Raw genomic sequence first — 27,404 nt, 5'->3', positions numbered from 1 at the left:
TCTGGTTTCCGTCACGGTGCTCCATTGTGAAGTGGTTTAGTCATGCTGCCCACATGACCCGGAAAGCTGTCTGTGGACAAACGCCGGCTCCCTCGGCCTGAAAGTGAGATGAGCGCCACAACCCCATAGTCGCCTTTGACTGGACTTAACAGTCCAGGGGTCCTTTACCCTTTACCTTTACCTATATATTCACACACATATATATATATTTCTCTACACATTTTTGTGTCTTTTTGTTTTTTCTTTGCATCACTTTACAGTGTGGTGTAGTGGTTAAGAGTGGTAGACTCGTAATCTGGGGAACCGGGTTCGCTTCTCCGCTTCTCCACATGCAGCTGCTGGGTGACCTTGGGCTAGTCACACTTCTCTGAAGTCTCTCAGCCCCACTCATCTCACAGAGTGTCTGTTGTGGGGGAGGAAGGGAAAGGAGAATGTTAGCCGCTTTGAGACTCCTTCGGGTAGTGATAAAGCGGGATATCAAATCCAAACTTCTTCTTCTTCTTCTTCTTCTTCTTCTTCTTCTTCTTCTTCTTCTTCTTCTTCTTCTTCTTCTTCTTCTTCTTCTTCTTCTTCTTCTTCTTCTTCTTCTTCTTCTTCTTCTTCTTCTTCTTCTTGCAAACTTTTCAATAGAATATTAATATCAAAAGAAGAAGAAGAAAAGAAATAATAAGAACGAGGATGATAATAACGGCAGCAAATGAAGCAGGCCAACAGGTAACCTGGCTGCCATCCCCCCCCCCAAAGGTGGTGAGATACATTTATATTCCAGCCTTGCACGTATACTTGTAAATTACCACATGCACCTGTTATGCAAATGTAAACTTTCTTTTGTCCTTGTTTCCGGTGATCCATTTCCTCTTTCTTTGCCCCCACCCTGCAATTCTGTCCTTGCAACAATCCTGTGAGTCAGATTAGGCAGAGCAAATTTCAACTGGCAACCCAGGGAGCCTCAGGCGCCCAGGCCATTCTTTGCCAGTGAATTTCAAACCCTGCACCGTGCTGCCTCAGTCTAGCGCATGCCTTCAGGAGCCAGGAGCCCACAGCACAGACATAACACACGGCAGGGCCAGGCAGCTTCCACTGTAGTGTTTGCTGTGCTCTGGAGACACACGGCAGGTGCAGAAAACTGAAACCCAGCACACAACATGCACACAACCCAGCACACAACACCCCCCCCCCCAAAAAAAAAAATCCACAATGTGCAATGTGGGGAAATGAGACTTCCCCTTTTTAACGAGGATAAAAGCTGCAGCCTACCGGCCGAGTCGTTTGACAGCGAGGGGGCACTATCTTAGCAAGAGCCAACAAGCATCAGGGCTGCAGGGATTTAGCAGCCGCCATGGGAGATACCTATATCCGACATATTGAACTGCTGGGCTACGAGAAGAGGTTTTTCCCAAGCCAGCACTATGTAAGTCTCTTTGTTGTTGTTACCTTGTTATCTTACCTTTCCTCCTCAAAGTGGAGCCTACAGTTCTCTTCCGCCTCATTTTCTCCTCACAACAACCCTTTGAGGTAGGTTAGGCAGGCTGAGAGTGAGCGACTGGCCCATGGCCACCCAGTCAGCTTCATGGCATTGTGTGTGGGGAGGGGGGTGGTATTGTTTTGCTGTTTCTGTTTTAACTAATTGTTTAGGGAAGTTTTTAATAACTGATATTTGTTTGTTTGTTTGCTTGTTTGTTTTCCATTATATTACAATACATTACCACACATTATATTTACAAATCTGTCAATTCCACCACCCATTTCCCCTCTCCCACTTCTCTTTCTATATTAGGCATCCCCAAACTTCGGCCCTCCAGATGTTTTGGACTACAATTCCCATCTTCCCCGACCACTGGTCCTGTTAGCTAGGGATCATGGGAGTTGTAGGCCAAAACATCTGGAGGGCCGCAGTTTGGGGATGCCTGTTCTATATCATCCGTCCCTCTTATTTGTTCTTTTCTCTATCCTCTAACTTCCCTCCGCCCCCACTCGATTTCCTTCCAATATATATGTTACATTATTCTTTGCAATCTATAATCTTCTCCATTCCCCCCCCCCTTTACCAAATTCTCTTCCACCGTACACTTCACATTTTAGTCTAGGCGTATTAGAATATCTTTTTCTGAGCAGTGCTTCACCATATATTCTTCAATATACCATATATAACTGATGTTTTAGTAAAAGGTGAAAGATTTATACGATCTGAGGTGAAACCAGAGTATATAACTGGTGTTTTAATGTACTTTTCATCTTCTGCTGGAAGCCGCCCAGAGTGGCTGGGAAAATCCAGCTAGATGGGCGTGGTATAAAAAAAATAATACAGTGGTACCTCGGTTTAAGTACACAATTGGTTCCGGAAGTCTGTACTTAACCTGAAGTGAACTTTCCCATTGAAAGCAATGGAAAGTGGATTGATCTGTTCCAGACGGTCCACGGAGTGCTCAACCTGAAGCGTACTTAACCCGAAGTATGAGTGTAATTGGTTCTGGAAGTCCGTACTTAACCTGAAGCGAACTTAACCTGAAGTGAACTTTCCCACTGAAAGTAATGGAAAGTGGATTAATCCGTTCCGACGGTCCGTGGAGTACTTAGACTGAAGCGTACTTAATCTGAAACAAACTTTCCCGTTGAAAGTAATGGAAAGTGGATTAATCCGTTTCAGACCGGCCCGCAGAGTACTTAAACTGAAAGTACTCAAACCGAAGCGTACTTAAACCAAGATATGACTGTATATTATTATTATTATTATTGCTTTTGTCTTATATATTTCTTCTTGTGAACTGCCCTGAGATATTGATGAAGGGCAGAATAATAATAATAATAATAATAATAATAATAATAATAATAATAATGGCTAATAATAATGGCTGAGTCGGGATTTGAACCCTGGTCTCTCTCAACTCTTCCTGGTCAGACACACTAACCACTGCACCACACTGCAGATGCACCACAGATGGATGTACGATTATTGGGAAGTACCTCATTCAGCCCATCTGGGGCTCCTGAGCAAAGGGGAAGGGAAAATATGCCAGTGAGAGACGTCCTTTCAGCTAAAGAGCTTTTCTATTCATCTCATTTTTGCTCCTCATTATGTGGAAGAGGCATCTCTTTATTTCTGCTTTTGGCCCTTGTGATGTATCGTTTTAGGAACCACCCTATTCTTAGGAGAGTAGTAATTTGTTTTCAATGCCCTGTTTTCAATTGTTGTGACCCACCCTATGGCCTTAGGCTGAAGTCCAGGTAAAATAATAATAATAATAATAATAATAATAATAATAATAATAATAATATGAAAAGTTGCAGTGGTGCCCACCCCAAAACCGCCCAGGCAACGCAGAGGCAAGCAAGCATCGCTCAGCTGGGATTTGTGTATTTTGTTTATTAACTTAAACAATATACAGTCATACCTTGGTTTAAGTACGCCTCGGTTTGAGTACTTTCAGTTAAAGTACTCCACGGACCGTCTGGAACGGATTAATCCACTTTCCATTACTTTCAGTGGGAAAGTTCACTTCAGGTTAAGTTCGCTTCAGGTTAAGTACGGACTTCCAGAACCAATTACACTCATACTTCGGGTTAAGTACGCTTCAGGTTGAGTACTCCGCGGACCTGTCTGGAACAGATTAATCCACTTTCCATTACTTTCAATGGGAAAGTTTGCTTCAGGTTAAGTACAGACTTCCGGAACCAATTGTGTACTTAAACCGAGGTACCACTGTACTATATACTATATACTACTTGTCGTCGTCTTCTTCTTCTTTGGCGATCACTCATAGCCGAGTAAGATTGTCTTCCATAAACACAATTTTAACAATGGGTCCATAAGTGACTGTGGAGGCCAATTCTGGATCCACACGTCCTTCCACAGTGGGGACATTGGTTTCCAGGCGGCAGTTGATCACGGTGTGGATTTGCCAAGCATGCCTTCCTCTTAGCACATTTCTCCCTTGCGTCCTGAGTTTGAGAGCCTTCAAAGCCCATGAAACCTTTGGGTAAAGGCTGTTCTCCAACTGGAGCGCTCGCAGGCCAGTGTTTCCCAGTTGTCTGTGTTTATACTACTTGTATATACTACTTGTATATGTGGAACGCCCTTCCATCAGATGTCAAGGAAATAAGCAGCTATCCTATTTTTAAAAGACATCTGAAGGCAGCCCTGTTTAGGGAAGCTTTTAATATTTAATGCTGTACTGTTTTAATACTCGATTGGGAGTGGCTGGGAAGACTCAGCCAGATGGGCGGGGTGTAAATAAATTATTATTATTATTATTATTATTATTATTATTATTATTATTATTATCTCTAAGTGGTTTACAAAGATCTAATAAAAAATAAAAAATAAGCATCAGTTAAAACTATAAAGTCAATCCTTGATCATTGGATGTTTCCAGTGTTATGGGAGGGGGAGAAAAACATTTTTTCTGTCCACTTTCTCCATGCTGTTCATCGTTTTATATACCTCTCCTGCTGGCCCTTTCTTTAATCTGAAAAGGCAGAGAGTGGAGGAGGGTCATGTGACTGGGAGATCCTGCTTAGATCTAGGGATGGGGGAAGACATAGCTTCAGTTTCCATTTCCTCCTTAGTCTGACAAATCTGTGCTTCGTACACCAGAATGCTTGGAAGTTTGCCCTTCTCTGAGGCTCCTAACATACCGTACATCTACCAACTGAGGAACTGGGACAAAAGATGCGTACATTGTTGCAAACGATATGCAAAGCCATGTGGAAATTAATGTACCAAAACGCATTCTAAATCCTTGCAAAAAAGTGTATTCTAGGCAACAAAAAGGAGCGTATTGTGCTCGTACGCATTTTTGTGTAGTTTTTTTTTTAAATAATTGCAATATTATGCAGAAATGGCAAGAACCAAGCTTAAGGTTGGAAGAATGAGAAACTGAGAGGATCTGAAATTGACAGGTGTGTCTATGGCTGGTTAGGACATGACTCCCTGACCTCCCCACTGTTGCTTGCGATCCATTCTGGACCCTGCTCTCTTTCGTTCCCTTTTTGCCTGTTAACTGCAAACCCTGAGCCACCCACTCAAGCCTCGGCAGGGATTTTCTTGGCCTGCCTTCTTTTAATAACACTCTTGCACCATGATGATCTGGAGGAGGAGGAGGAGGAGGAGATAAGTCATTCTGGATGAAGTACATGTGTGACACCCAGGGAAGAGAGGCAGAGAGAAGCCTGACGGGATGGCTTCAGCATTTAAGGGCTTGGCAATCAGCACTCCTGCAGATTCATAGTGGTGGGGTCTTCTGCAACCAAGAAGAGAGAGAGAGAGAGAGAGGAAGGAAGGAAGGAAGGAAGGAAGGAAGGAAGGAAGGAAGGAAGGAAGGAAGGAAGGAAGGAAGGGTGAAAGGTCTTAGTCAATCATCAACTCACTTTTCCATAGCTTGGCTTCCCCACACTGACCTCATTCCCAAACCGCAGAGGAGGAGGAGGATGCCAGAGGAAGGCTCAAGCCCCCCCCCCAAACCGTCTCACCATCACCCCCACAGCAACATTCCCTGCAACTCAGCTTGAAATTAACCTTTCCCCCCCCCCCAACCCATCCCCACCAGGACAAGAGGAAAAACGCACGGGCACAACCTGCTCTCCACCCCAAGACGCAAAGCATTTAAGGGCTTGGCAATCAGCACTGCTGCAGATTCATAGTGGTGGGGTCTTCTGCAACCAAGAAAAGAGAGAGAGAGAGAGAGGAAGGTCACCAGCCCTCTTTTCTGCTTAGGTTAAATGTGATCAGCCTCTGCTTGGAAGGAAATCCAGTGGTACCTTGGTTCTCAAACTTAATCCGTTCCGGGAGTCCATTTGACCCCCCCAAACCATTCGAAAACTAAAGCGCGGCTTCTGAATGGCTGCAGGAGCTTCCTGCATTCAAGTGGAAGCCGTGTCAAATGTCCAGCTTCCGGGGAAAAACGTCCGCAAACCGGAACACTCACTTCCAGGTTTGCGGCGTTCGGGAGCCGATTTGTTCGGTAACTAAGCCGTTTGAGAGCCAAGGTACGACTGTGGCTTAATTTGCAACCTCGCCGTTCTGAACTCACAGATGCCTGCAAGGAAATCCTCTCTGCTTTTGTCCTACGTTGATTTCCCCTCTCCTGCCATCCTTGTGAACAACCGGGAAAGAGCTAGGTAAGAGGCACTGGGCCTTATGTAGCTCAGGGATGGATGAGGAAACCTGTTGGACTACAATTCCCATCATTCCTGGCCATGCTGACTGGAGCTGATGGGAGCCTGACACCTCAAAAGCTCCAGTTTCTGTGTCCCCAGGATATGGAAAGGCCACAGCAAATATGTGAGTGGCGGCATGTTTTCTGGTGCCCCAGGTGCCAATGCTCATGCCATGATGCCAAATTTGGCCTCTTGGAAAAAGGCAGGCCAGAGCGGTGTTTTTAAAAAGCTGCATTTTCTTCAGCCTGAAAGAACAAAACAAAAAAAAGATGGAAGGAGCATGGTGGGGGGGGGGGCTCCCAGATGACTTGTTTACTGAGCATGCATCTGGATTTGTTTTCAGGGAGATAAGATGACATTGAACTTTCCCATCACTTTGTTCTTTGCACATGTCATCTTTTGAGGAAGCAGGTTTGTTGCACAACAGCTCAACTTCAATTGTGCAATTGGAATTGGGCAGTGCTTGATTGAAAGTCCCGCAGACCGCAACAATCTGGGAGTGCCCCAGGGGTGAAGCAACAACCGCCAGGCTTATGATTCGAGTGCTCTATCATGTGGCTTCCCCGTAGAAAAGGAAAAAAACAACAACAACCATGTGAACAAAGTCGGGAAATTCCACCCCATACACGTTGCTTGGGAGTACCCTCGCTTAGAGGAGACTGCGAGGGAACAGCCACCGTTCTAAAGCACAGCAAATGCTTTGTGTCCCCAAAACCCCAGGTTCATTCCCTGGGATTTCCAATCTATGGGCAGCATGGCAAGAGGAGATAATGGATAGCTCAGTTGGTAGAGCACGAGACTCTTAATATCGGGGTCATGAGTTCGAGCCCCACATTGGGTAACTGATCTGTTGAAAACACAACTTGAAAAAAGAGACAATACACATATTTTTGTAAATTAAGAAATCTTTATTATTGTGCATTGCAGGGGGTTGGACTAGATGACCCCCGAGGTCCCTTCCAACTCTACAATTTTGTGATTCTACGACTGTTTGATTCTTCTGTGCCTGCTGCCCCTCAACGCAAGGCTGTAACACACCCATGTCAACCCTGAATTTCACGACATAAAACACACACACATACACACACACACACACACCAGTCGTACAATGAAAAACCGCAAGTCCATTTCCAGATTCGGATATGACTCCAATAGTGAATATTTATGGATTGTTTTCAGGATGTCTACATTAGTTGCTTATTCTAGAACCGGGCAAACTGGCATTGTTTTGTGCTTAAAGCTTCAGTTTCTGATTAATGTTTCTGCAGGACCAGAAGCACTCTAGTATTCCAGCGTCAAAGCAGATAACACCTATTTTTAATGCATTTTTTAAAAAACATAATGGGTGTAACATTAATCATCTAAATTCAGGGCCCTCTTAAGAGCCTGGGATGAAGAGTAGGGTTGGCGGGGGGAGACCGTTTGAAAGCTTTTACCGATTCTGAACAACGGTCTGTTCTCCTTGTCAGGTCTACATGTTCCTGGTTAAATGGCAAGATCTCACCGAGAAAGTTGTGTATCGGAGGTTCACCGAGATCTACGACTTCCACGTAAGTAAACTGTTGCCTCTCTGGCGCCTTAGTTTCTTTGCCAGGATGGTGCATTCATTATATTGCCAAAGAAGATTTAAAAGGGGGACTTGCATAAAATGTGCATGGGCTAACCAACAACAACAACAACAACAACAACAACAACAATATATATATACCCCGCCCATCTGGCTGGGTTTCCCCAGCCACTCTGGGTGGCTTCCAACAGAAGAATAAAATAATCGATTAAAGATTAAAAGCCTCTCTAAACAGGGCTGCCTTCAGATGTCTTCTAAAAATCTGGTAGCTGTTTTTCTCTTTGACATCTGATGGGAGGGTGTTCCACAGGGCGGCACTACCGAGAAGGCCCTCTGCCTGGTTCCCTACAACTTGGCTTCTCGCAAAGAGGGAACCTCCAGAAGGCCCTCGGCCCTGGAACTCAGTGTCCGGGCAGAACGATGGGGGTGGAGACGCTCCTTCAGGTATACAATGGTACCTCTACTTATGAATTTAATGCGTTCCGAACGCACATTTGTAAGTCGAAAAAAATTGTAAGTCGAATCCCATAGGAATGTATTGGGAGAAAAAAATTGTAAGTAGAAGCAACCCTATCTAAAAATTCGTAAGTAGAAAAAATCCTATCTAAATCGCATCCAAGATGGCGGACGGAGCTCTATTCGTAAGTAGAAACATTCGTAAGTAGAGTTATTTGTAAGTAGAGGTACCACTGTACTATATGTACACCTGCAGATTTAGAAATAATTGCTGTTATTTCAGATAGGCCTCTTTCTCACAAGGAGTTAAATCATAGCAATCATTCCTGAATCCGCATCTACTGTATACATATAATGCCATGCAAACCTGTGGCCTCCTTTTTCTTTTTCTTTTTAGGGTGTGTACACTGCCCTAGGGCAGCTTTCTGTGGTTGCTCCTCTTTCTTAGAAAGACAGGATGTCATTTTGGGTACACTCTGAGTACCCCAGGGACTGTGGGGTAGAAGGCAGTGGGGATCAAGGGTAAGTGGAGCCAGAGCCATCACAGAATACGCACTCGCAAGCATTGTGGGCAAACCTTACAAATCTCACTAAAGCTGGAAGGAAGAGCAGCCGAGTAGGAGGCCAACAAAAGAGGGTGACTCCTGCATTGTTCTCTTTTTATTGCAGCTGGTTGGAATTTCTGAGCTGCCTGGTTTAAATATTATTTCATGAGATAGTCATATGATGAGAATTCAACATTTCAAGTCTTTCCCTTTTTTTTGCAAGCCGCAAAGGGGAAGTCTGTTGCTGCCTTTACCGCCAACCTTGTGCCTTGTTCTTTTGTTTTCTTGTTTTGGGAAGGCTGGGGTGGAAACCCAGGGGAGGGGCAGCCACTGGGTCATTCTGGGGCACTCAGACTTTGTGATTCCAGATGTCCTGCCATTCAGTCCCCATGAGACCAGTGGAGGCTGGCCCACTGCGACAAATCACTTGCTGTTGGGAGTGATCTGAGTCACTGTACATGAGACAACATCTAGATTAATGAAAATAAGGGACAGCAGGAAAACCACAGTAACGATAAAAATGCTTTCAGATATAACATCTCATAGGTAAAGGTAAAGGGACCCCCGACCGTTAGGTCCAGTCGCGGACGACTCTGGGGTTGCGGCGCTCATCTCGCTTTACTGGCCAAGGGAGCCGGCGTACAGCTTCTGGGTCATGTGGCCAGCATGACTAAGCCGCTTCTGGCGAACCAGAGCAGTGCACGGAAACGCCATTTATCTTCCCGCCGGAGCGGTACCTGTTTATCTACTTGCACTTTGACGTGCTTTCGAACTGCTAGGTTGGCAGGAGCTGGGACTGAACAACAGGAGCTCACCCCGTCGTGGGGATTTGAACCGCCGACCTTCTGATCGGCAAGCCCTAGGTCAGGCATAGGCAACCTTGGCTCTCCAGATATTTTGGAACTACAACTCCCATGATCCCTGACCACTGGCCCTGTTAGCTAGGGATCATGGGAGTTGTACAGTGGAACCTCGGTTTATGAACACCTCGGTTTACGAAATTTCGGTTTGCGAACGCCGCAGACCCATCTGGAACGGATTAATTCACTTTCCATTACTTTCAATGGGAAAGTTCGCTTCAGTTCATGGGTGTACCCAGCATGGGGTACAAGCAGGGCAGCTGGAGAGGACAGGCACGGATGCTGCCTGCTGTGCTCTGCCTTGGCCTGCTTGGCTGAAGCAAAACGGCAGCAGCGGCAGTGAAGCTGCCTCCGTTGAAGGAAACCTGGACCCGGACCTGGGCTAACTTCAGCCCACACTCTTTCAAGTCACAATGAGCACAGCACAGAAAGTGCTGCCCCACAATGCTCCACGGCACTTCATTTGACCCTGAAATACATGCAAATTAAGTGCCGTGGAGAATTGTGGGGCAGCACTTTTTGTGCTGTGCTCGCTGTGACTTGAAAGAGTGTGGGCTGAAGTTAGCCCAAGTCCAGGTCCAGGTTTCCTTCAACGGAGGCAGCTTTGCTGCTGCTGCCTCATTTTAGTCACCGCTGCCATTAAAGGAGCGGGTGAGGCAGGAGTGCAAGCGCGGGTGGCTCTGTGTGCTGCCTTGCAAATGGCCCCCTTTCCTCTGGGGGGTGTGGACGTTGACCATGCCTCCTGAGGAGATCCTGGCCATGTCATTGCCAGCTAGCCAATTGGGTGGCTGGGGGGCGTGGCTGGGGGGCGTGGCTGGGGTGTGTGGCTGGTGTGCCCCTCCTAGCTTTGATCCTGGGTAAGCCCATGGGTATGAACGCTTTCAGTTTAAGTACTCTGCGCACCGTCTGGAACAGATTAATCCACTTTCCATTACTTTCAATGGGAAAGTTCGCTTCAGTTTATGAATGCTTCAGTTTATGAACAGACTTCCGGAACCAATTGTGTTCATAAACTGAGGTACCACTGTAGTTCCAAAACATCTGGAGAGCCAAGGTTGCCTATGCCTGCCCTAGGCTCTGTGGTTTAACCCACAGTGCCACCCGCTGTCCGTCGGCCTTCTTACTTTCAACCAATCAGGGGGCAGCTCTGCCTGTCATCTGCTCTGGCGCCACTTATTGCCAGCCTCCTGCCTTCCACCCTACCAGTTACCACTTCGCAGGACAGTCCCTGCTTCTTGTTGCTGGTTCCTGTCAGATGGCTGTCCCACTGCCTCATCATGTCCGGCTCTTTGGCCACAGATTTAAGGCATTGCGACACAATGTAAAGCAGTTATGGCTTCTCTCCAATAATTCTGGGAGCTGTAGTTTGTTAAGGGTGCTGAGAGTTGCGAGGAGACCCCTGTTCCCCTCAGGGAGCTGCAGAGTGGTTTAACAATCAACCTCTCTCTTCAGGGGGCTCTGGGAATTGTAGTTCTGCACGGAGAATGCAGGGGGGGGGGAAAGCCTCCTAAAAACTCTCAGCACCCTTAACAAACTGCAGCTCCCGAAATTCTTTGGGGGGTGGGGAACTGTTTGAAGTGATATCACAGCACTTTAAATGTATGGTGTCAATGCAGCCATTGTTGAATGGGGATTTGCTTTTTAAAAAGTAAATTGTGGACACCCCCCCCCCCCACAATCTGAGTCAGAATCCAGTAGAAAAGGATGAAAGATTAAGGGACTCTTCTCTCCCCGCCCTGCATCAGGGTCCCAGTCCAGACTTCTGCTCCCCTGCCTGCAATTTACTTTTTAAAAGCAGGGGAAGCAATTGCTAATTGCCAAAGTGATGGGAATGGAAGTCCCTTATTAAATTACTGACTGGAAGTGACTAAACGGACCCAGTGAGATTTGTTTTCCGTCCATTCTTTCATCTAGAATTCTAACGCTGCTCTTGCTTTCTCTCCTTTCTCTAGAAAGCTTTAAAGGAGATGTTTCCTATTGAATCTGGGGACATTAGTATTGAGAACAGGATCATTCCTCACTTGCCTGGTAAGTAAGCCGGCACAACTGCTGCCAGTTCTGGGTTTTTGGCATTGCCCTGAGTCTGGAGCTATAAAGCCAGCCCTGATTTATAATCAGCGCTGTATTTTAAATTATCGTTGTGTCTGAAATTTCAAACTGCTGGCCTAAATGACTTTTTAGCTGCACACACCCCGTATGTTTAAATCACATTTCCCACCCACCCCCAAAGAATCATGGGAACTGTAGTTTGTTCATCACCGAGCCGCGATCTCCAGCAGCACCTTTAACAAACTCAAGTTTCTCGTAATTCTTTGCAGGTGTGTTTATGTAGGATTCTTCTTCCCAGCTATTCAGGGCTTTCCTTTGGTGGAGAGTGAAAGCAGTCTTCACATGCTCAAAAGAACACCTCCCCCCTCACCATATTACCATATTCTTCTGTGTATAACATGCCCCCATGTAGAAGACGACCCCTATTTTTTTGGACCGCAACAACAACAACAAAAATTGGGGGAAATAAAAAAATTCCTTCAGTAGCACCTTAAAGACCAACTAATTTTTTATTTTGGTATGAGCTTTCGTGTGCATGCACACTTCTTCAGATACAGTGAAATGGAAGTTTCCAGGCACTTATGTAGAGAAGGGGTGGGGAGGGGTGGGGATGGGGAGGGGGGATCACTCAGAAGGGTGGTGGAAATGGGTGATTGACTGACTGATACCCTGTTTCTCATATTTTAAGACATACCCATAAAATAAGACATAGCAGGATTTTTAAGCATTCAAGGAATATAAGCCATACCCCGAAAATAAGACATAGTGATAGGCGCAGCAGCAATGCTGGCCGCGGCAGGAGGAGGAAAAAAATAAGACATCCCTTGAAAATAAGCCATAGTGTGTTTTTTTGAGGAAAAAATAAATATAAGACATGTCTTATAATATGAGAAACACGGTAGCTGTTGATGACCGGAAACGACTGCAAATGGTTTTGCATGAAAAAGCAAGGGTGGAGATGGCTGAAGATCGCTTATCATGTATAATGAGATAAGAACCCGATATCTCTGTTCAAACCAGGTCCCTCCATGGTTTTGAGCTTGGTGATAAGTTGCAATTCAGCAACTTCTCTTTCCAGTCTATTTCTGAAATTCTTTTGTAGTAAGACAGCTACTTTGAGATCTTGTATAGAATGTCCTGGGAGATTGAAGTGTTCTCCTACTGGTTTTTCTGTCTTCTGGTTCCTGATGTCAGATTTATGTCCATTTATCCTTTGGCGTAGGGTTTGGCCTGTTTGTCCAATATAGAGAGCTGAAGGGCACTGTTGGCATTTGATGGCATACACAATGTTAGAGGATGAGCAATTAAATAGTCCTGAGATGGTATGTTGGATGTTGTTGGGGCCAGTAATGGTATTGTCTGGGTGTATGTGGCAGCAAAGTTGGCATCTGGGTTTATTGCAGGCTCTGGTACCAGTGTCCATGTTAAGTCTGGTGGTTGTATTATTGTGGGTGAGGAGTTGTTTAAGATTGGGTGGCTGTCTGTAGGCAATGAAATGGACATAAATCTGACATCAGGAACCAGAAGACAGAAAAACCAGTAGGAGAACACTTCAATCTCCCAGGACATTCTATACAAGATCTCAAAGTAGCTGTCTTACTACAAAAGAATTTCAGAAATAGACTGGAAAGAGAAGTTGCTGAATTGCAACTTATCACCAAGCTCAAAACCATGGAGGGACCTGGTTTGAACAGAGATATCGGGTTCTTATCTCATTATACATGATAAGCGATCTTCAGCCATCTCCACCCTTGCTTTTTCATGCAAAACCATTTGCAGTCGTTTCCGGTCATCAACAGCTATCAGTCAGTCAATCACCCATTTCCACCACCCTTCTGAGTGATCCCCCCTCCCCCTCCCCACCCCTCCCCACCCCTTCTCTACATAAGTGCCTGGAAACTTCCATTTCACTGTATCTGAAGAAGTGTGCATGCACACGAAAGCTCATACCAAAATAAAAACTTAGTTGGTCTTTAAGGTGCTACTGAAGGAATTTTTTTATTTTACTTCGATCCAGACCAACACGGCTACCTACCTGTAACCAAAAATTGGGGGGAAATTGCCCAAAGTTGTTGAGCTTCTTTTGAGGGTGGGCGGCGGGGGGGGAGTCACCGCCTCCAATCGCTCTACAGCCTGCCCACCAATGCAAATCACATACATCGCCACGGCCAAAAATCGTCTGCATGCTTGCCGCCAAAAGCCCACCTGCACACGCGACGCAACCACAGCCAATTGCACACACCACCTTGCCACTGCTGTAAATAGCACACCCATTTGCCACAGTGACAGCCAATCGTCACCAGGCCTTGCCGCAGCAGCCAATCACACACACAATCACCACTGCCAATCTCCTGCTGGCACCAATCGCCTGTCACCCCTCTGATATCCGTCTGAAACGACCTGCAATTTTCGCCTATTCATTCTAAGGAAAAGTTGTTGTGTATGGCACAGAAAAATGTGGTATATTATTTCACACGGTTTAAGACTGAGCGCCAGTACTTCAACATTTCACTGGCAGCACCCAAATGTGCTCTGGTTTCCAGGCAAACAAGGCAATGTAGAGATTTTGGTGTCTTTAGGATACATGGTTTCCTGACACATGTATACCACCTGAGCTTACGATGGAGGGGCTCACAGCATCAGCATCCCAAGAGGGTCTCATTTCTTTCAAAGGCTTGAATTCAAACAGAAATCAACCACTGTGCTCTGACCTTCTCTCCAACTTGCTGCTTTTCCTAGCCTGAGCCTGCAACCTTTCCCCCCCTCTAGGTCACATCACAGCCAACTCTCAGCTCTGGCTTTGTCTTCTAACTAACTCTGAATTGAGGGCATGGTCCCACCCATTTGCTGTCTGACCCAGATTCCACTCTCCTATTTACTTTCTTAATGGCCTATTCCGTCGTTCTCCTAATGGCCCATCTCCCAGGCAATCACCTGAACACAGGAAGCTTGGGTATAGGAATTAGCAGTTTAACTCCCCAAGGCTTGATTATATTCTAACACCTATTGGATTCAGGAATTTAGTGGTGCCTGGCACCTACAAACTCATAACAATGTCATTGCTCAAACGCTTACGTACTTTGTAGTAACCAGGAACACATTTAGATCTTTGGTTTGTCCAAATCAGTTGTCTTGCAAATGCAGTATTGTGGGTTTTGGGGAACTGAAATAACTGTTCCATTGCAGTTGATTGACCAAGCAGCCACATGTGGTTAAAAGAAAGAAGGTTCCTGTTCCCTTTTGGATTCTGTTTGCATAATGATGAGAAACAACCAAGTCTTGAACCAAGTCACCAACTGAGACACAAAAAACACTGTCTGTTTCAGTTTCTGTCAATATCTCATTTTCCCATGATTTTTTTTTGAAGTTGGCATTTGAATGTGAATTTCTCCCCAAATACAAATTTTTTTCTATGCAATTTTGGCCAGAATATACTTCTTTTTGTCAAGAATTTCTCCCTGAAGTAACACATTTTTGTATGTTGTTCTCACCAATCTTATGCATGTTTGTGCATCTTACTGGGCTGGAGAATTGCACTGGAATATTTGTAGAGGTGCAGCTTTAGAAAGGTAAAGGTAAAGGGACCCCTGACCATTAGGTCCAGTAGTGACCGACTCTGGGGTTGCGCACTTATCTCTCATTATTGGCCGAGGGAGCCGGCGTATAGCTTCCATGTCATGTGGCCAGCATGACAAAGCCGCTTCTGGCAAACCAGAGCAGCACATGGAAACGGCGTTTACCTTCCCGCTGTAGCGGTTCCTATTTATCTACTTGCATTTTGACGTGCTTTCGAACTGCTAGGTTGGCAGGAGCTGTGACCGAGCAACGGGAGCTCACTCTGTCACAGGGATTCGAACCGCCGACCTTCTGATCAGCAAGCCCTAGGCTCAGTGGTTTAACCACAGCGTCACCTGGGTCCCTTGTTTTAGAAAGGTAGCTTTGCCTATTGTTTCAGAATTAGGTAGTGTCACCTGAAATGCAAACTGAATTGACTGGAATAGGCATTGACCGGATGGGATGGGGTAGTCCTCTTGCATGATGAAATCCTGTTTCCCTTCCTACCCATCTATCTAGCGCCAAGGTGGTTTGACAGCCAGCGAATCACCGAAAATCGGCAGGACACGCTCTCCGAGTACACCATGGCCCTCATCAACCTGCCCCGCAAGATCTCCCGGTGTGGGCACGTCTTGACCTTCTTCAAAGTCAGACAGGATGACTTGAACCCACCTCTAGCAAGCCAGTGAGTATTGCCAGGACGCTGGGAGGCATCTATTGGGCTAAGACTGGCGGGAAGGGTCCATAGGGAGGAAGGGAACCGTGTCCATCTTGAACCCAGTGTCAGCGCCTGGTACTTTGGGCAGCTGTAAGAAGTCCAGTGTCACCCTCCCCTGGGGCTCATTGCCACCCCTTCTCACTGCTGCTCCTGGTAAATGGCTCTGAAAAGTGCCATTTACAGTATCTCAGTATAGCCCCTTCCCAGTGGCAGCTGCTCCCCAGCTGTGTCTCTCAAACTTGGGTCCCTGGCTGTTGTTGGACTAAAACTGCCACCACCCGTAACTAGCAGGAGCGGTGATGAGGGATGATGGCAGTTGTAGTCCAAAGACACATGTAAGTGAAACACCACTTGGGCCTGGTAGGGCAGAACACGGGGAGCCGACCAGTAGGGGGCGCCAGAGCTGACGACAGGCAGAGCCAACTCCTCCTAGTTTTGTCCCCATCTGCCTCCTCTCTGCTGAGTTCTACAAGGGCGACCCCAAAACTAAGGAGGAGGAAGCGGACAGTCAGGGCCACTCCTTGGACTGCTTGTGAGATATAAGGCAAGCAAGCTGACTGGAGGCAGGCTGAGACTGGTGGTCCAGCCTCCGTAATAATAATAATAATAATAATCATAATAATATATGTATACCCCGCCCATCTGGCTGGGTTTCCCCAGCCACTCTGGGCGGCTTCCAACCGAATATTATAAACAGTACAGCATCAAACATTAAAAACATCCCTAAACAGGGCTGCCTTCAGTTGTCTTCTAAAAGTGAAATAGTTGTTTATTGCCTTGACATCTGCTGGGAGGGCGTTCCACAGGGCGGGCGCCACTACCGAGAAGGCCCTCTGTCTGTTAGAGACACCTAACTTGACACTGCGTGGCAAGACAAGAGTGGATGGTTGTGGCCCACTCCACAAAAAAAGAGTCAGTGCTGGGCATGCTTAGAATCATAGAATCATAGAGTTGGAAGAGACCACAAGGGCCATCCAGTCCAACCCTCTGCCAAGCAGGAAACACCATCAAAGCATTCTTGACATATGCCTGTCAAGCCTCTGCTTAAAGACCTCCAAAGAAGGAGACTCCACCACACTCCTTATACACTCCTTATACACTCCTGCTTATATTCCATGTTTCAAATGCCCAAAGTGCATTACCTTCGTAATGCTTGCAACAGCCCTGCAAATCAGGCCAGTGTGATTATCCAACATGCTGTGAGTTCATGACTTGCTTGAGGCCGCCAGTTTGAGTCTGTGGCTGGGATGGAAGACTCGACACTTCCAACAGTGTTTGCCTTTGATTCTTTCCCCCTTAGCGTCAAGAAACCAGAAACCTTTTTTATACCAAAGGACTCCAAGAAGATTGCAGCAGGTAATTAAAAAGCAGAAGGGGTGAAATCCTTCCCGCTCGTCTTGCCTACCTCTTTCCCTACGGTGGCCGTATGTTACGGCCAGGATCACAGTCTGCCTTGCCCTCAGCAGCACTAAGGTCTAAGGCAGGCATCCCCAAACTGCGGCCCTCCAGATGTTTTGGCCTACAACTCCCATGATCCCTAGCTAACAGGACCAGTGGTCAGGGATGATGGGAATTGTAGTCCAAAACATCTGGGGGGGGGCGAAGTTTGGGGATGCCTGGTCTAAGGAGAGCTGTGGATGCCCTCATGTCCTGCATGCCGCTTCTCCAGAAACATCTGGCTGGGTAGTTTGTTAAGGGCGTAAGGAATCATAGCTCTGTGAAGCACAAACTGCAATGCTCGGGATTCTCTGGGAGTAGCCATGCGCTTTCATAGGTTCCTAGAGTTGGAAGGGGCCCCCAGGGGTCAACAAGTCCAACCCCCCCTGCAATGCAGGAATCTCAACTAAAGCACCCCAGACAGATGACCACTTAACCTCTATTTAAAAACCTCTAAGGAAGGAGAGTCCACCACCTTTCCTCTGTCAAACATCTCTTGCAGCCAGAAAGTTCTTCCTGCTCTCTTTAGTTGGAATCTCCTTTCTTGTAACTTGAAGCCATTGGTTCAAGTCCTACCGTACTTTAAATTTATAGTACAGTACTGTGTTGATGTGTCCTTCGCTGCCACCTCTGCTTTCTGGACTAAAAAAAAACACGGCAGCGCTCTCTCTTAACTAAAAGCGCTACTGGGAACTGTATGAAAGCAGTTCTGAAGTCTATTTTTCAGATTTCCCCAAACTCTGTGCCTTCTCTATCCCAGAACCATGTGTGCGGAGAGAATTAGCTCACTGTTATTTAGTGGGGAGGGAGATCCTCTGCGTGCCACAAAACGTACTGTATTAAGTTTGCACGTGGCGCTGGTCCCTCGCACTCCAGACAGGTCTGAGGGGCTCGGCTCTGGCCAATCCTGGCTCAAACGGGGCCCTTGAGAGTTCCCCTAATCACAGCCGCTTCTCCTCCAATAGATATCACGGGACCCATCATCTTACAGACGTATCGGGCAATTGGCGACTATGAGAAGAACTCCAGCACTGAGATGGGGGTCAAAATGGGGGACATGGTGGACGTCGTGGAGAAAAGCGAAAGCGGTAAGGGGAGAGAGCTGGTGTTTCTCTCTTGGAGAGGGGCTGGTTTTACAGCGGTGGCAGAGAAAGTAGGGAACATCCTATTCCAGGGGTTAGCAACCTTTTTCAGCCGTGGGGCCAGTCCACCGTCCCTCAGACCATGTGGGGGGCCAGACTATATTTTGAAAAATAATAATAATGAACGAATTCCTATGCCCCACAAATAACCCAGAGATGCATTTTAAATCAAAGCACACATTCTACTAATGTAAAAACACCAGGCAGGCCCCACAAATAACGCAGAGATGCATTTTGAATAAAAGGACACATTCTACTCATGTACAAACACGCTGATTTCCGGACTGTCCTTGGGCTGAATTGAGAAGGCGATTGGGCCGCATCCAGCCCCTGGGCCTTAGGTTGCCTACCCCTGTCCTATTCCATAGCCATAATTCTACTATTTATACCCCTGCCTGTCTAACTGTGTTGCCCCAGCCACTTTGGGCATCTTCCAACACATATAAAAGCATAATAAAACATTAAACATTTTTTAAAAAGAGCTTTCCTATACAGAGCTGCCTTCAGATGGCTCGAGAGTTGCACAACTCCATACCCTGCAACATTTCTGTGATGAGAATGAGGATGTCCTAAGGAAAAGCGAGACATTCCAGGATCAAAACAGAAACTGGGATGACTTCTGTAAATCCAGGATAATAGGGACACTTAGAGGGTCTGTACTTTGGCCGCAGCAGTAGGTAGCGTAGGCTGGCAAGGTGGCATCTCTGGGGCCATGGCGTCCCTTGGGGTCTTCTTCTGGTGCCTTTATGGAGAGCCTCTGATTCCCTCACTGCCTCCTGGGTCATGAGATGAGGGCAGCGGTTACCCTTTCCTCCCTCGAAACGTGCATAGAGTTGAAAGAGGAAGTTTGAAGAGCGGTGGCCTTTCCCCACTTCCTCTTCTGTCTCTGTACAGTATGTGCTTTCCAAGGCTCATATTATTTCTACTGCTTCTGACTTTTGCCCAGGTCCTTTGGAGAACTAAGTGTGTCCACTTTCTTTCTCTCTGTCTTTGATGGGGCAGATGAGCAGACGAGAGAATTGGTCTCCGAGGACAGATGAAACAAAGTCCTTCTTAGCACACAGTTAATGTGTGGAATATTATCTCATAGGAGGCAGCAATGCCCATCAATGGCAATGCTTCTGAATACCAGTTGCTGGAAACTGCAGGAGAGAACAGTGTGTTCTTGTCTTCAGGTCCTGCTTCCAGGTTTCCAGAAGATGCAGGACCAAATGGGTAATTGGTCTGATCCAGCAGGCTCTTTGGAAGACCTGGAGGGGTGGTACCCACACTGCTTCCTCAAAAAAAAAAACCCCGAATGTGCCCATAGGTCTAAAGATGTTGATGATCTGTGCAGGCATTAAGCATAGCCAGCTGCGCTTCTGATGTGTAAACCTTGGCGACAGATAACTTGGTCCAGGAGGACACTGATTTATTTATCTATTTGTCTCGCTCCAGGTTGGTGGTTCTGTCAGCAGAAGAACAAGCGGGGTTGGGTCCCCGCTGCCTACCTCGAACCTATGGATGGTCCAGATGAGTCTGAAGAACAGGATCCCAACTATGCAGGTAAATGATGCCCAGTTCCCAATTAACCCTGAGGTTAAATGGCAGCATTTGAAAGATAGCTATCTTTCAGCCTCTGTTTTCCTATCTGTAAAATGGGGACAATAGCGATCCCCACCACACATGGGTATCACAAAGGGGATTGCAGTTCAGATCGGAAAGTACGTTGCGTGTGATTTAACTGTGCAAACTGAAGGATGAATATCAATGAGATGATTATTGGGCCTTTTTGTTGCCGTGCAAACTCCTGAGTCCTTCTTGATGGCCCTCTGCTCTTTTGTTTTAAGGGGAACTCCACGTTGTCCGGAAAGGCTACACAGCCGCCCAGGAAGACGAGATCACTCTGAAGGAAGGGGAAACCATAGAAGTTATCCATAAACTGCTTGATGGATGGTGGGTTGTCAGGTGAGGAACCCAAGAGGGGCTGGTGGAAATAAACATCACCTAGTGTGTGGCAATTGGAGGTATCCTGCCTTTGAATGTGGAGGCTCCATTTCTGTCTACTGTGGCTAATGGGCATGGACTGTTCTGTCCTAGGGACTTGTTTGGACCTTTCAAAAATCCATTCAGCTAACCTGGGGCCCTCCAGATGTTTGGGGACTACAGCTCGCATCAGCCCCATGGTGGGGGTGATGGAATCAAGGCTGCACTGGTGAGGGCTGATGGGAGTTGTGGTCTAAAGGACTTGGAGGGCACCGGGGTGAAGGAAGAAGGACTCTGTTTAAGGCAGCTTACTGTGTCCCTTATTGGCCATCATTCAAAGTGTACATTTACTGGGTGGAGGGTGAAACAGGATCACACCTCTTGCTCCCATGTGAGGGTGTCTAGTGTGATATTTGAAAGGGGAGCCTGGGTGTGCGCACACATGTCTTTGTGTGCTGTTTTACCCACATAGGCTCTCCACACAACCAGGAAAACCCCCTTCAAATATTGTGCTGAATCTGTGAATGTCAAAAAAAGTGTGTTTATCAAAAGTGGGGGCAGCATTGCTCATGGTGTGGGAGATTGGGGTTACATCCTCCTTCATCCCCCTGGGATTAAGGCTCTCTGTCCGCTTGCCAGCCCCAGCGCTCCTTCCTCTTTTTATCTTGTGGGTAAATTGATGTTGTTTCCGAAATCTCAGGAAGGACGAAACTACAGGCTATTACCCGTCAATGTATCTGCAGAAATCTGGGGAGCTGAATAACCTAGAGAATAATCAGCTGAGGAACAAAGGAGCCCCACCTCGAAGGTAGCGTATTTGTGTGTTGGTGGAAGATGTTTTTGGCATTTTTTGGCATGGGAACAATAATTAAAAGGACTGGTGCAAGACCTTTTTCCACGAGTCAAATCAGACAATTGCAAACACTTCCTATTCCACATACAGAGGCTGATTGCACCACCATAAGCAAATTTATTAAATGATCCACTGGTTTTGACACCTTAAAAATATACTTTGGCAATTTCCTATACATGAACCAGTGTTTATTATTATTATTATTATTATTATTATTATTATTATTATTATACTCAAAGGTACGCAATACCAGCTCCTTTTTTTTCTAGAAGAAAAGCACTGATATGAACAGTTAGGTTAAAAAAAACATTAAAGAAGAAGTTAAAATAATCATAAAGCTTTTGACACAGTCGAATGAAACCTAATTTAAACTAAAGCGAAACTGAACACACTCTTAAATTTCTCAGATGTGATTCTACTAGCTCATTCTGCCTGGCGCTTCCTTGCAGCTGCAGCGCTGTCCCATATGTTACATGTGGGTCAAACATCTTCTTAGAGTGAACAGATGATTTCTTGATAAGAGTACCATAGGTGGTTAAACCAGACAAAGAACTTCTCATAAATCTTCCCCTTGGGTATCCTATAAAAGGATGCGTCACAGCAGATTACATTCTCTAGCCAAACAAACAAACAACATGTCTGTATCTGACTTCCTACATGTTGGAAAGCATAACTCTGAAGGCATTATGCCTATACAACTCTGAAGCATTGTATACGGGAAACATTATCAGTTCTTCTAGATAGCTAGACCTTTGATGAGCCTTTCGGAAAAAGACAATACATTGGGGAAATTTAGTTCATTGTAGCAAACCTATATATTCTCTAGCTTGAGCTTCATACACCTGTCCCTCTGTGTGTGTGTGTGTGTAAGGTGTAAATGAGGCCAAAACAATTACTTTGGTAATGGAATTTGCAGAATGTCACTGTGATTTCCCATATGACGTGAGGGAAGCCATGCTCTTTCTCCTTCTGACTTGGCAGATCCACCATCCGAAATATCAAGAGCATCCACAATCAAGGCCGCAAGCAGATCAGCCAGGAGACGTATCGGCGGAACAGCGTGAAATACTTAGTGAGCCGGAGGAAGATGAAGAACAACCTCCTCTACAAAGGCAGCACTATCAGTAAGTCCAAGGTGGGGCCTCCCCAATACTGTACCTCGTTTGGCTTCGTTTGAAAGCAGCTTTTCCAAAGGCGCCCTGTGGTGAGGAGGTAGCGAGTTGCTGTGGCCACTGTGAGAACAGGTTGCTGAAGCAGATGGGCCTTGGGCCTGATCCGGAATGTTCTTCTCATACTCATATGTTGCAAAGTAGGGCCGTTCTCAGCCACCTCAACCTCTGAGACAGAAATTTGCAGGTGGATTATTTATTTATTTGTGTGTGTTTTAATATAAGGGTGCCATATTGAAAACAACAGCACAAGGACTCTCTCCACAACCTTACAACCTAATGGGGACAATACAAAAGGAAAAGGGGATGAGGAGGGGAGAGGAAGATGGGCAAATTCGGGTACCGGCTCAAAATGATTGCAATGACCCATCCGAGGGAGTAAGTTCTGGAAAGGGTGGACCATTGATTGCCACCTGTGTCCCCCTCTCCATCTCAGAATGTGCCGAAGCAACTACTTTCCAGTTTACACTTCATCTTCACAAAGCAAACTAGTTCAGTTCACAGTTCAAGTTTTTATCCAAATGAGCCTTGGCAAAACAAACAAACAAAGAAACAAACAAATACAAAAACCAAGCCTTCGGGGCATTGCAAACTGCTAGGCTGAATAAAATATGTTTAACAAGACCAAGAAAACATTAAAACACACAACAATTATGCTCTTTAAAGCTTAAAGGCCCAAGAATTCTAAAGCAGGCATGAGGAATTTTGGGCCCTCCCGGTGTTGCTGAGCTACAGTAACTCACAACATCCCTGACTGTTGGCCACGCTTGCTAGGGCTGCTGGGAGCTGTAGTTCAGAGACACCTGGAGAGCTGCAGGTTCCCCATCCCTGGTCCAAATAGTTTTTTTTTTAAGTAAATGAAGACGAACAAGGAATAGTTTTGAGTTCACCCCAAAACAAACATAATTTACATTCATTTCACCCCAAAATGGTAAGAACTGCTTTCAGTTACAGTTCAGATATTTTCGAACCGATCCCGTGAGCTTTGTTAAATCGAACCAGTTCATTCCAAGCACCGCTTGAGATGAAAACAAAGAAATTTATTGTGTGCTTCTTTCATTTTGTAGCGGAGAAAGACGAGACAGAGAATAACCAGTCCAAGGCTCAACCTGCCATCCCTCCAAGACCCAGTAAAGACTTGATTGTGGCCCGCTGCTCGGAGACCACAAAAAGCAAAATCAAGTGAGGAGGAAGCTTGTTTCTGCCCATGGCAGCATCTCCGAGGGACTCGCTGGCCAGACTGGACTCCTGTGAAGTTCTGCTTTCCAGAACTCTGCGCCTGAATTTTTAGCAATGCGTATGCCCGTGTTTGTTGTAAAAATGTCGACAGTGCAATGTTTGATGCTGGTGGACTCTGTTCATTCTTCAGGATGTGCTTTTCCTCCTTCCCTCCCAATATTAAATCTTATGGACTAGTGACTTGTTTGGCTCCAGCAGGTTTAAATGCCTACACAGAGCAATTGAGGCATGAAAGGCTGTGGATGCCTTAAGTGTTGCCTGGTCAGTGGGGTAACTGGTGCTCCTAAGAAATAAAAAAATGCTGGCCATTAGCTTTTGCTAGCTACTAGACTAGAAATATTCCATCAATCATTTTTGTGATAGCAGGAGAAGGAAGAATGATATTAATGCTTGTCACCCATTATCCAACATATAGCACAGGCTCTTTTGTAAATTGTGTTTTTGGTTAATATGACCTTAGTCTATGCCCAAGTATATCTATATATGTATATGTTTAACTACACAAATGTTTGATAAATAAATAAGTGCATGTGAAGCCTGAGTTTCCCGTCATCTTGCGCAGGGAGTTCTGGATAGGAAACTCTTGCAAAAGAAAGGAAATCCTTGGTATATAACTTTCTGTTTTGCAGTCTCCGTTTTTTCGTAAAAAATCCTCTTACCTAAGCCCGGAGAGAGAGGAAGGAAGGAATTCACAATTCTCTACTGTCAGAGGGAGGATTGCAAATTATTTACAAGAAGTGGGATGTGCAACAAATGTTGCAGGGGTGTTCTTAGCAATCCTCCTGCCCAGGAAGTTCTTCAGGACACAAAACACGGAACTGACTGCCTGGCTTTTATTTCCAACTGGGGTCAGATCCGCACCACACATTTAAAACGCTGTGGTACCACTTTAAAAACAGCCGTGGCTTATCCCAAAGCATCCTGGGAACTATAGTTTGTTAAGGGTGCTGAGAGCTGTTAAGAGACACCCCCTATTCCCCTCAGAGAACTACAATTCCCAGAGTTCCCTGGGAAGAGGGATTGATTGTTAAACCACTCCGGGAACTGCAGCACTGGGAAGGGAATCAGGGTTCTCTTATCCCCTCTCATATACAGAGTTACCTCGGTTTAAGTACACAATTGGTTCCGGAAGTCTGTACTTAACCTGAAGCGTACTTAACCTGAAGCGAACTTTCCCATTGAAAGTAATGGAAAGTGGATTAATCCGTTCCAGACAGTCCGTGGAGTACAGTAGTGCCTCGACTTACGAATTTAATCCGTTCCGAAGGCACCTTCGTAGGTCGAAAAATTCGTAAGTTGAAAAACGCCATTGGAAACGCGATTTCCCATAGGAATGCATTGGAAACGGAAAAATCCATAAGTCGAAGCAACCCTATCTAAAAATTCGTAAGTAGAAAAATCCCTATCTAAAACCGCCGTGGTTTCCTTTCGGATGTCGAGACATCCGTAAGCGCGCGGCCATTAGCTCTATTCGTAAGTCGAAAAATCCGGTTGTCGAGTCGTTCATAAGTCGAGGTACCACTGCACTTAACCTGAAGCGTACTTAACCTGAAGCGAACTGTCCCATTGAAAGTAATGGAAAGTGGATTAATCCATTCCAGACGGGTCCGCGGAGTACTTAAACTGAAAGTACTCAAACCGAAGCGTACTTAAACAGTGGTATGACTGCATAGTTACTTATCTGCCTGGGACAGGGAGTCACATAACTCCATACCCTCTAACATTTCTAACATATGAAAATAGGCACATCCTAAGGAAAAGTGGGATGTTATGGGGTCAAATCACAAACCGGGGTGGCTTCTGTTTACTCAGAAGTAGTGGAGACTGGTCCATCAGGGCAAATGGGGCATTGCCCCACCAACACATGTGCAGCTTAAAATGCAACAAGCTCATCCTCTCCGCCTTGTGTTTCAAGTTGCATCTGCTTGCTGTTGAACATATCAAAGAGCGGGTGGGGATGTTTTTGCCCCATGCGCGTGACAGCTGTCTCAAACGTGTGCACCTGACTTCACTATGAAGTGAATGTGTCTGAAGTGTGGATATAAACAGGCTTGCAGAGGAGCCAGAAGCATAAAGATTCTAGTACTGTGCAGTGTGGTATAGTGGTTAGAGTGCCGGAGTCGGACCTGGGAGGCCAGGGTTAGGTCCTGCTTGGCCATGAAGCTCAGTGAGTGATTTGGGGGGTGGGGCAGTCATTGCCTCTCAGACAACCTCACAAGGTTGTCCTGTGAAAGTTATGGGAAGGAGGAGAACTCCACCTTGAGCTCCTTAGAGGAAATGTTGGAATATAAATGTAAATTTGCTCTGTAGTTAGTCCCACTGGGTTCAGTGGAGCTTACACAAGTGCACACAAGATTGCAGCCTTAATGGAATAAGAACTTCTAGTTCTTTTCCATGAATAGTTCAAAAGTATTTTTAATGGTTCTTTTTGGTATTTAATTGCATTAAATTTTTAAATTTTACTTCAATAAAGGGAAGCAACACTTATTGGTGCATTTTATGCTTTAAAAGGGTTGAACTACTGAACATGCTAAGAAAAAAAAACCTACTGTGGTCAGAGGAGCGAGGTGTGGTCATTGGTGGTGATAGAAGACATCTGAAGGCAGCCCTGTTTAGGGAGGCTTTTAATGTTTAATAGATTACTGTATTTTATTTTTATGTTGGAAGCCGCCCAGAGTGGCTGGGGAAACCCAGCCAGATGGGCGGGGTATAAATAATAAATAATAATAATAATTATTATTATTATTTTGGTATAAATTTGTTGTTTAGTCGTTTAGTCATGCCCGACTCTTCGTGACCCCATGGACCCCACGCCAGGCACGCCTGTCTTCCACTGCCTCCCGCAGTTGGTATAATTTATCCTCACATAAAACAGGCATTGCCTGTTTTAATTAGAACATCTGTTTTAAATGTGGATTTTTTTGTTTTTAGGAATGCAATTCTATACTAGTTCCCTCAGCTCCATTGGGCTTACTCCCAGTGCCTTTTTTCTGGGGGGGACGCAGGGGTATGCATACCTAAACATTTTGTGAATCTAAGTTTGGCCTCATACTTCAATATGAAAATGAGAGTACCCCTGAATATTTTTTGGGGGGAAAAAAGCACTGCTTACTCCCATGAGCACACGAAAGCTCATACCAAAATAAAAACTTAGTTGGTCTTTAAGGTGTTGCTGGAATGAATTTTTTAATTTTGTTTCGACTGTGTCAGACCAACACGGCTACCTACCTGTTCCCATAAAAATGAATGGGTAACCAATAAAAAACATCAGGGAAGTATGTGCCTTTAGTGTCATGGCCGCCGCCGCCAACCCAGACACGGGAGATTGGGCCACGTGACATCTCCTTGTGGAAGCTTGACGACAGCCTCTAGCCTATCGTGTCATGGTGTCCCTTAGGAAGTGGTCGTTGTGCACGCGCAGAGCGAAATGAAAGCTGAAAGGCGTGCAGCGCTCTCTAACGAAGGCTGACTAGGGGAGAGGGGGCGGGGGAGAAACCGAACTGCCTCTCCTATCATGGCTACTATTGGGATGAAGCTTCTGCGGCTGCGCAGAGCGTTCTGTCGTTATCGCGTTTTACGGGCGCTACCTCGGCGCTTGCGCGGACCAGGCACCTGCTTCATTGCCTGCCGTGTCGTGGCCGCGCTTCGACGGAGAGGCGCCGCGCATGCGCAAGGCGAGAGCCCGGGTGAAAG

General features: G+C 45.9%; 1 protein-coding gene across 1 annotated transcript; it reads left to right on the top strand.

The window, feature by feature from the left end:
• Positions 1-1,272: 1,272 nt before the first annotated feature.
• NCF1 (neutrophil cytosolic factor 1) lies at positions 1,273-24,262 on the top strand. Its single transcript, XM_035140113.2, has 11 exons — positions 1,273-1,411; positions 7,626-7,706; positions 11,537-11,612; positions 15,708-15,873; positions 17,207-17,262; positions 18,309-18,431; positions 19,923-20,030; positions 20,315-20,432; positions 21,151-21,258; positions 22,285-22,427; positions 23,540-24,262. The coding sequence occupies exons 1-11, from the start codon at positions 1,340-1,342 to the stop codon at positions 23,656-23,658; spliced, it is 1,170 nt and encodes a 389-aa protein (XP_034996004.2). The 5' UTR covers positions 1,273-1,339; the 3' UTR covers positions 23,659-24,262.
• The last annotated feature ends 3,142 nt before the right edge of the window (positions 24,263-27,404 follow it).

Source organism: Zootoca vivipara, chromosome 15, assembly GCF_963506605.1.
Source record: "Zootoca vivipara chromosome 15, rZooViv1.1, whole genome shotgun sequence".
Classification (NCBI taxonomy): Eukaryota; Metazoa; Chordata; class Lepidosauria; order Squamata; family Lacertidae; genus Zootoca; species Zootoca vivipara.
The sequence above is the reverse complement of the archived record's forward strand: the minus strand, read 5'-3'. Positions and strand labels throughout refer to the sequence as shown.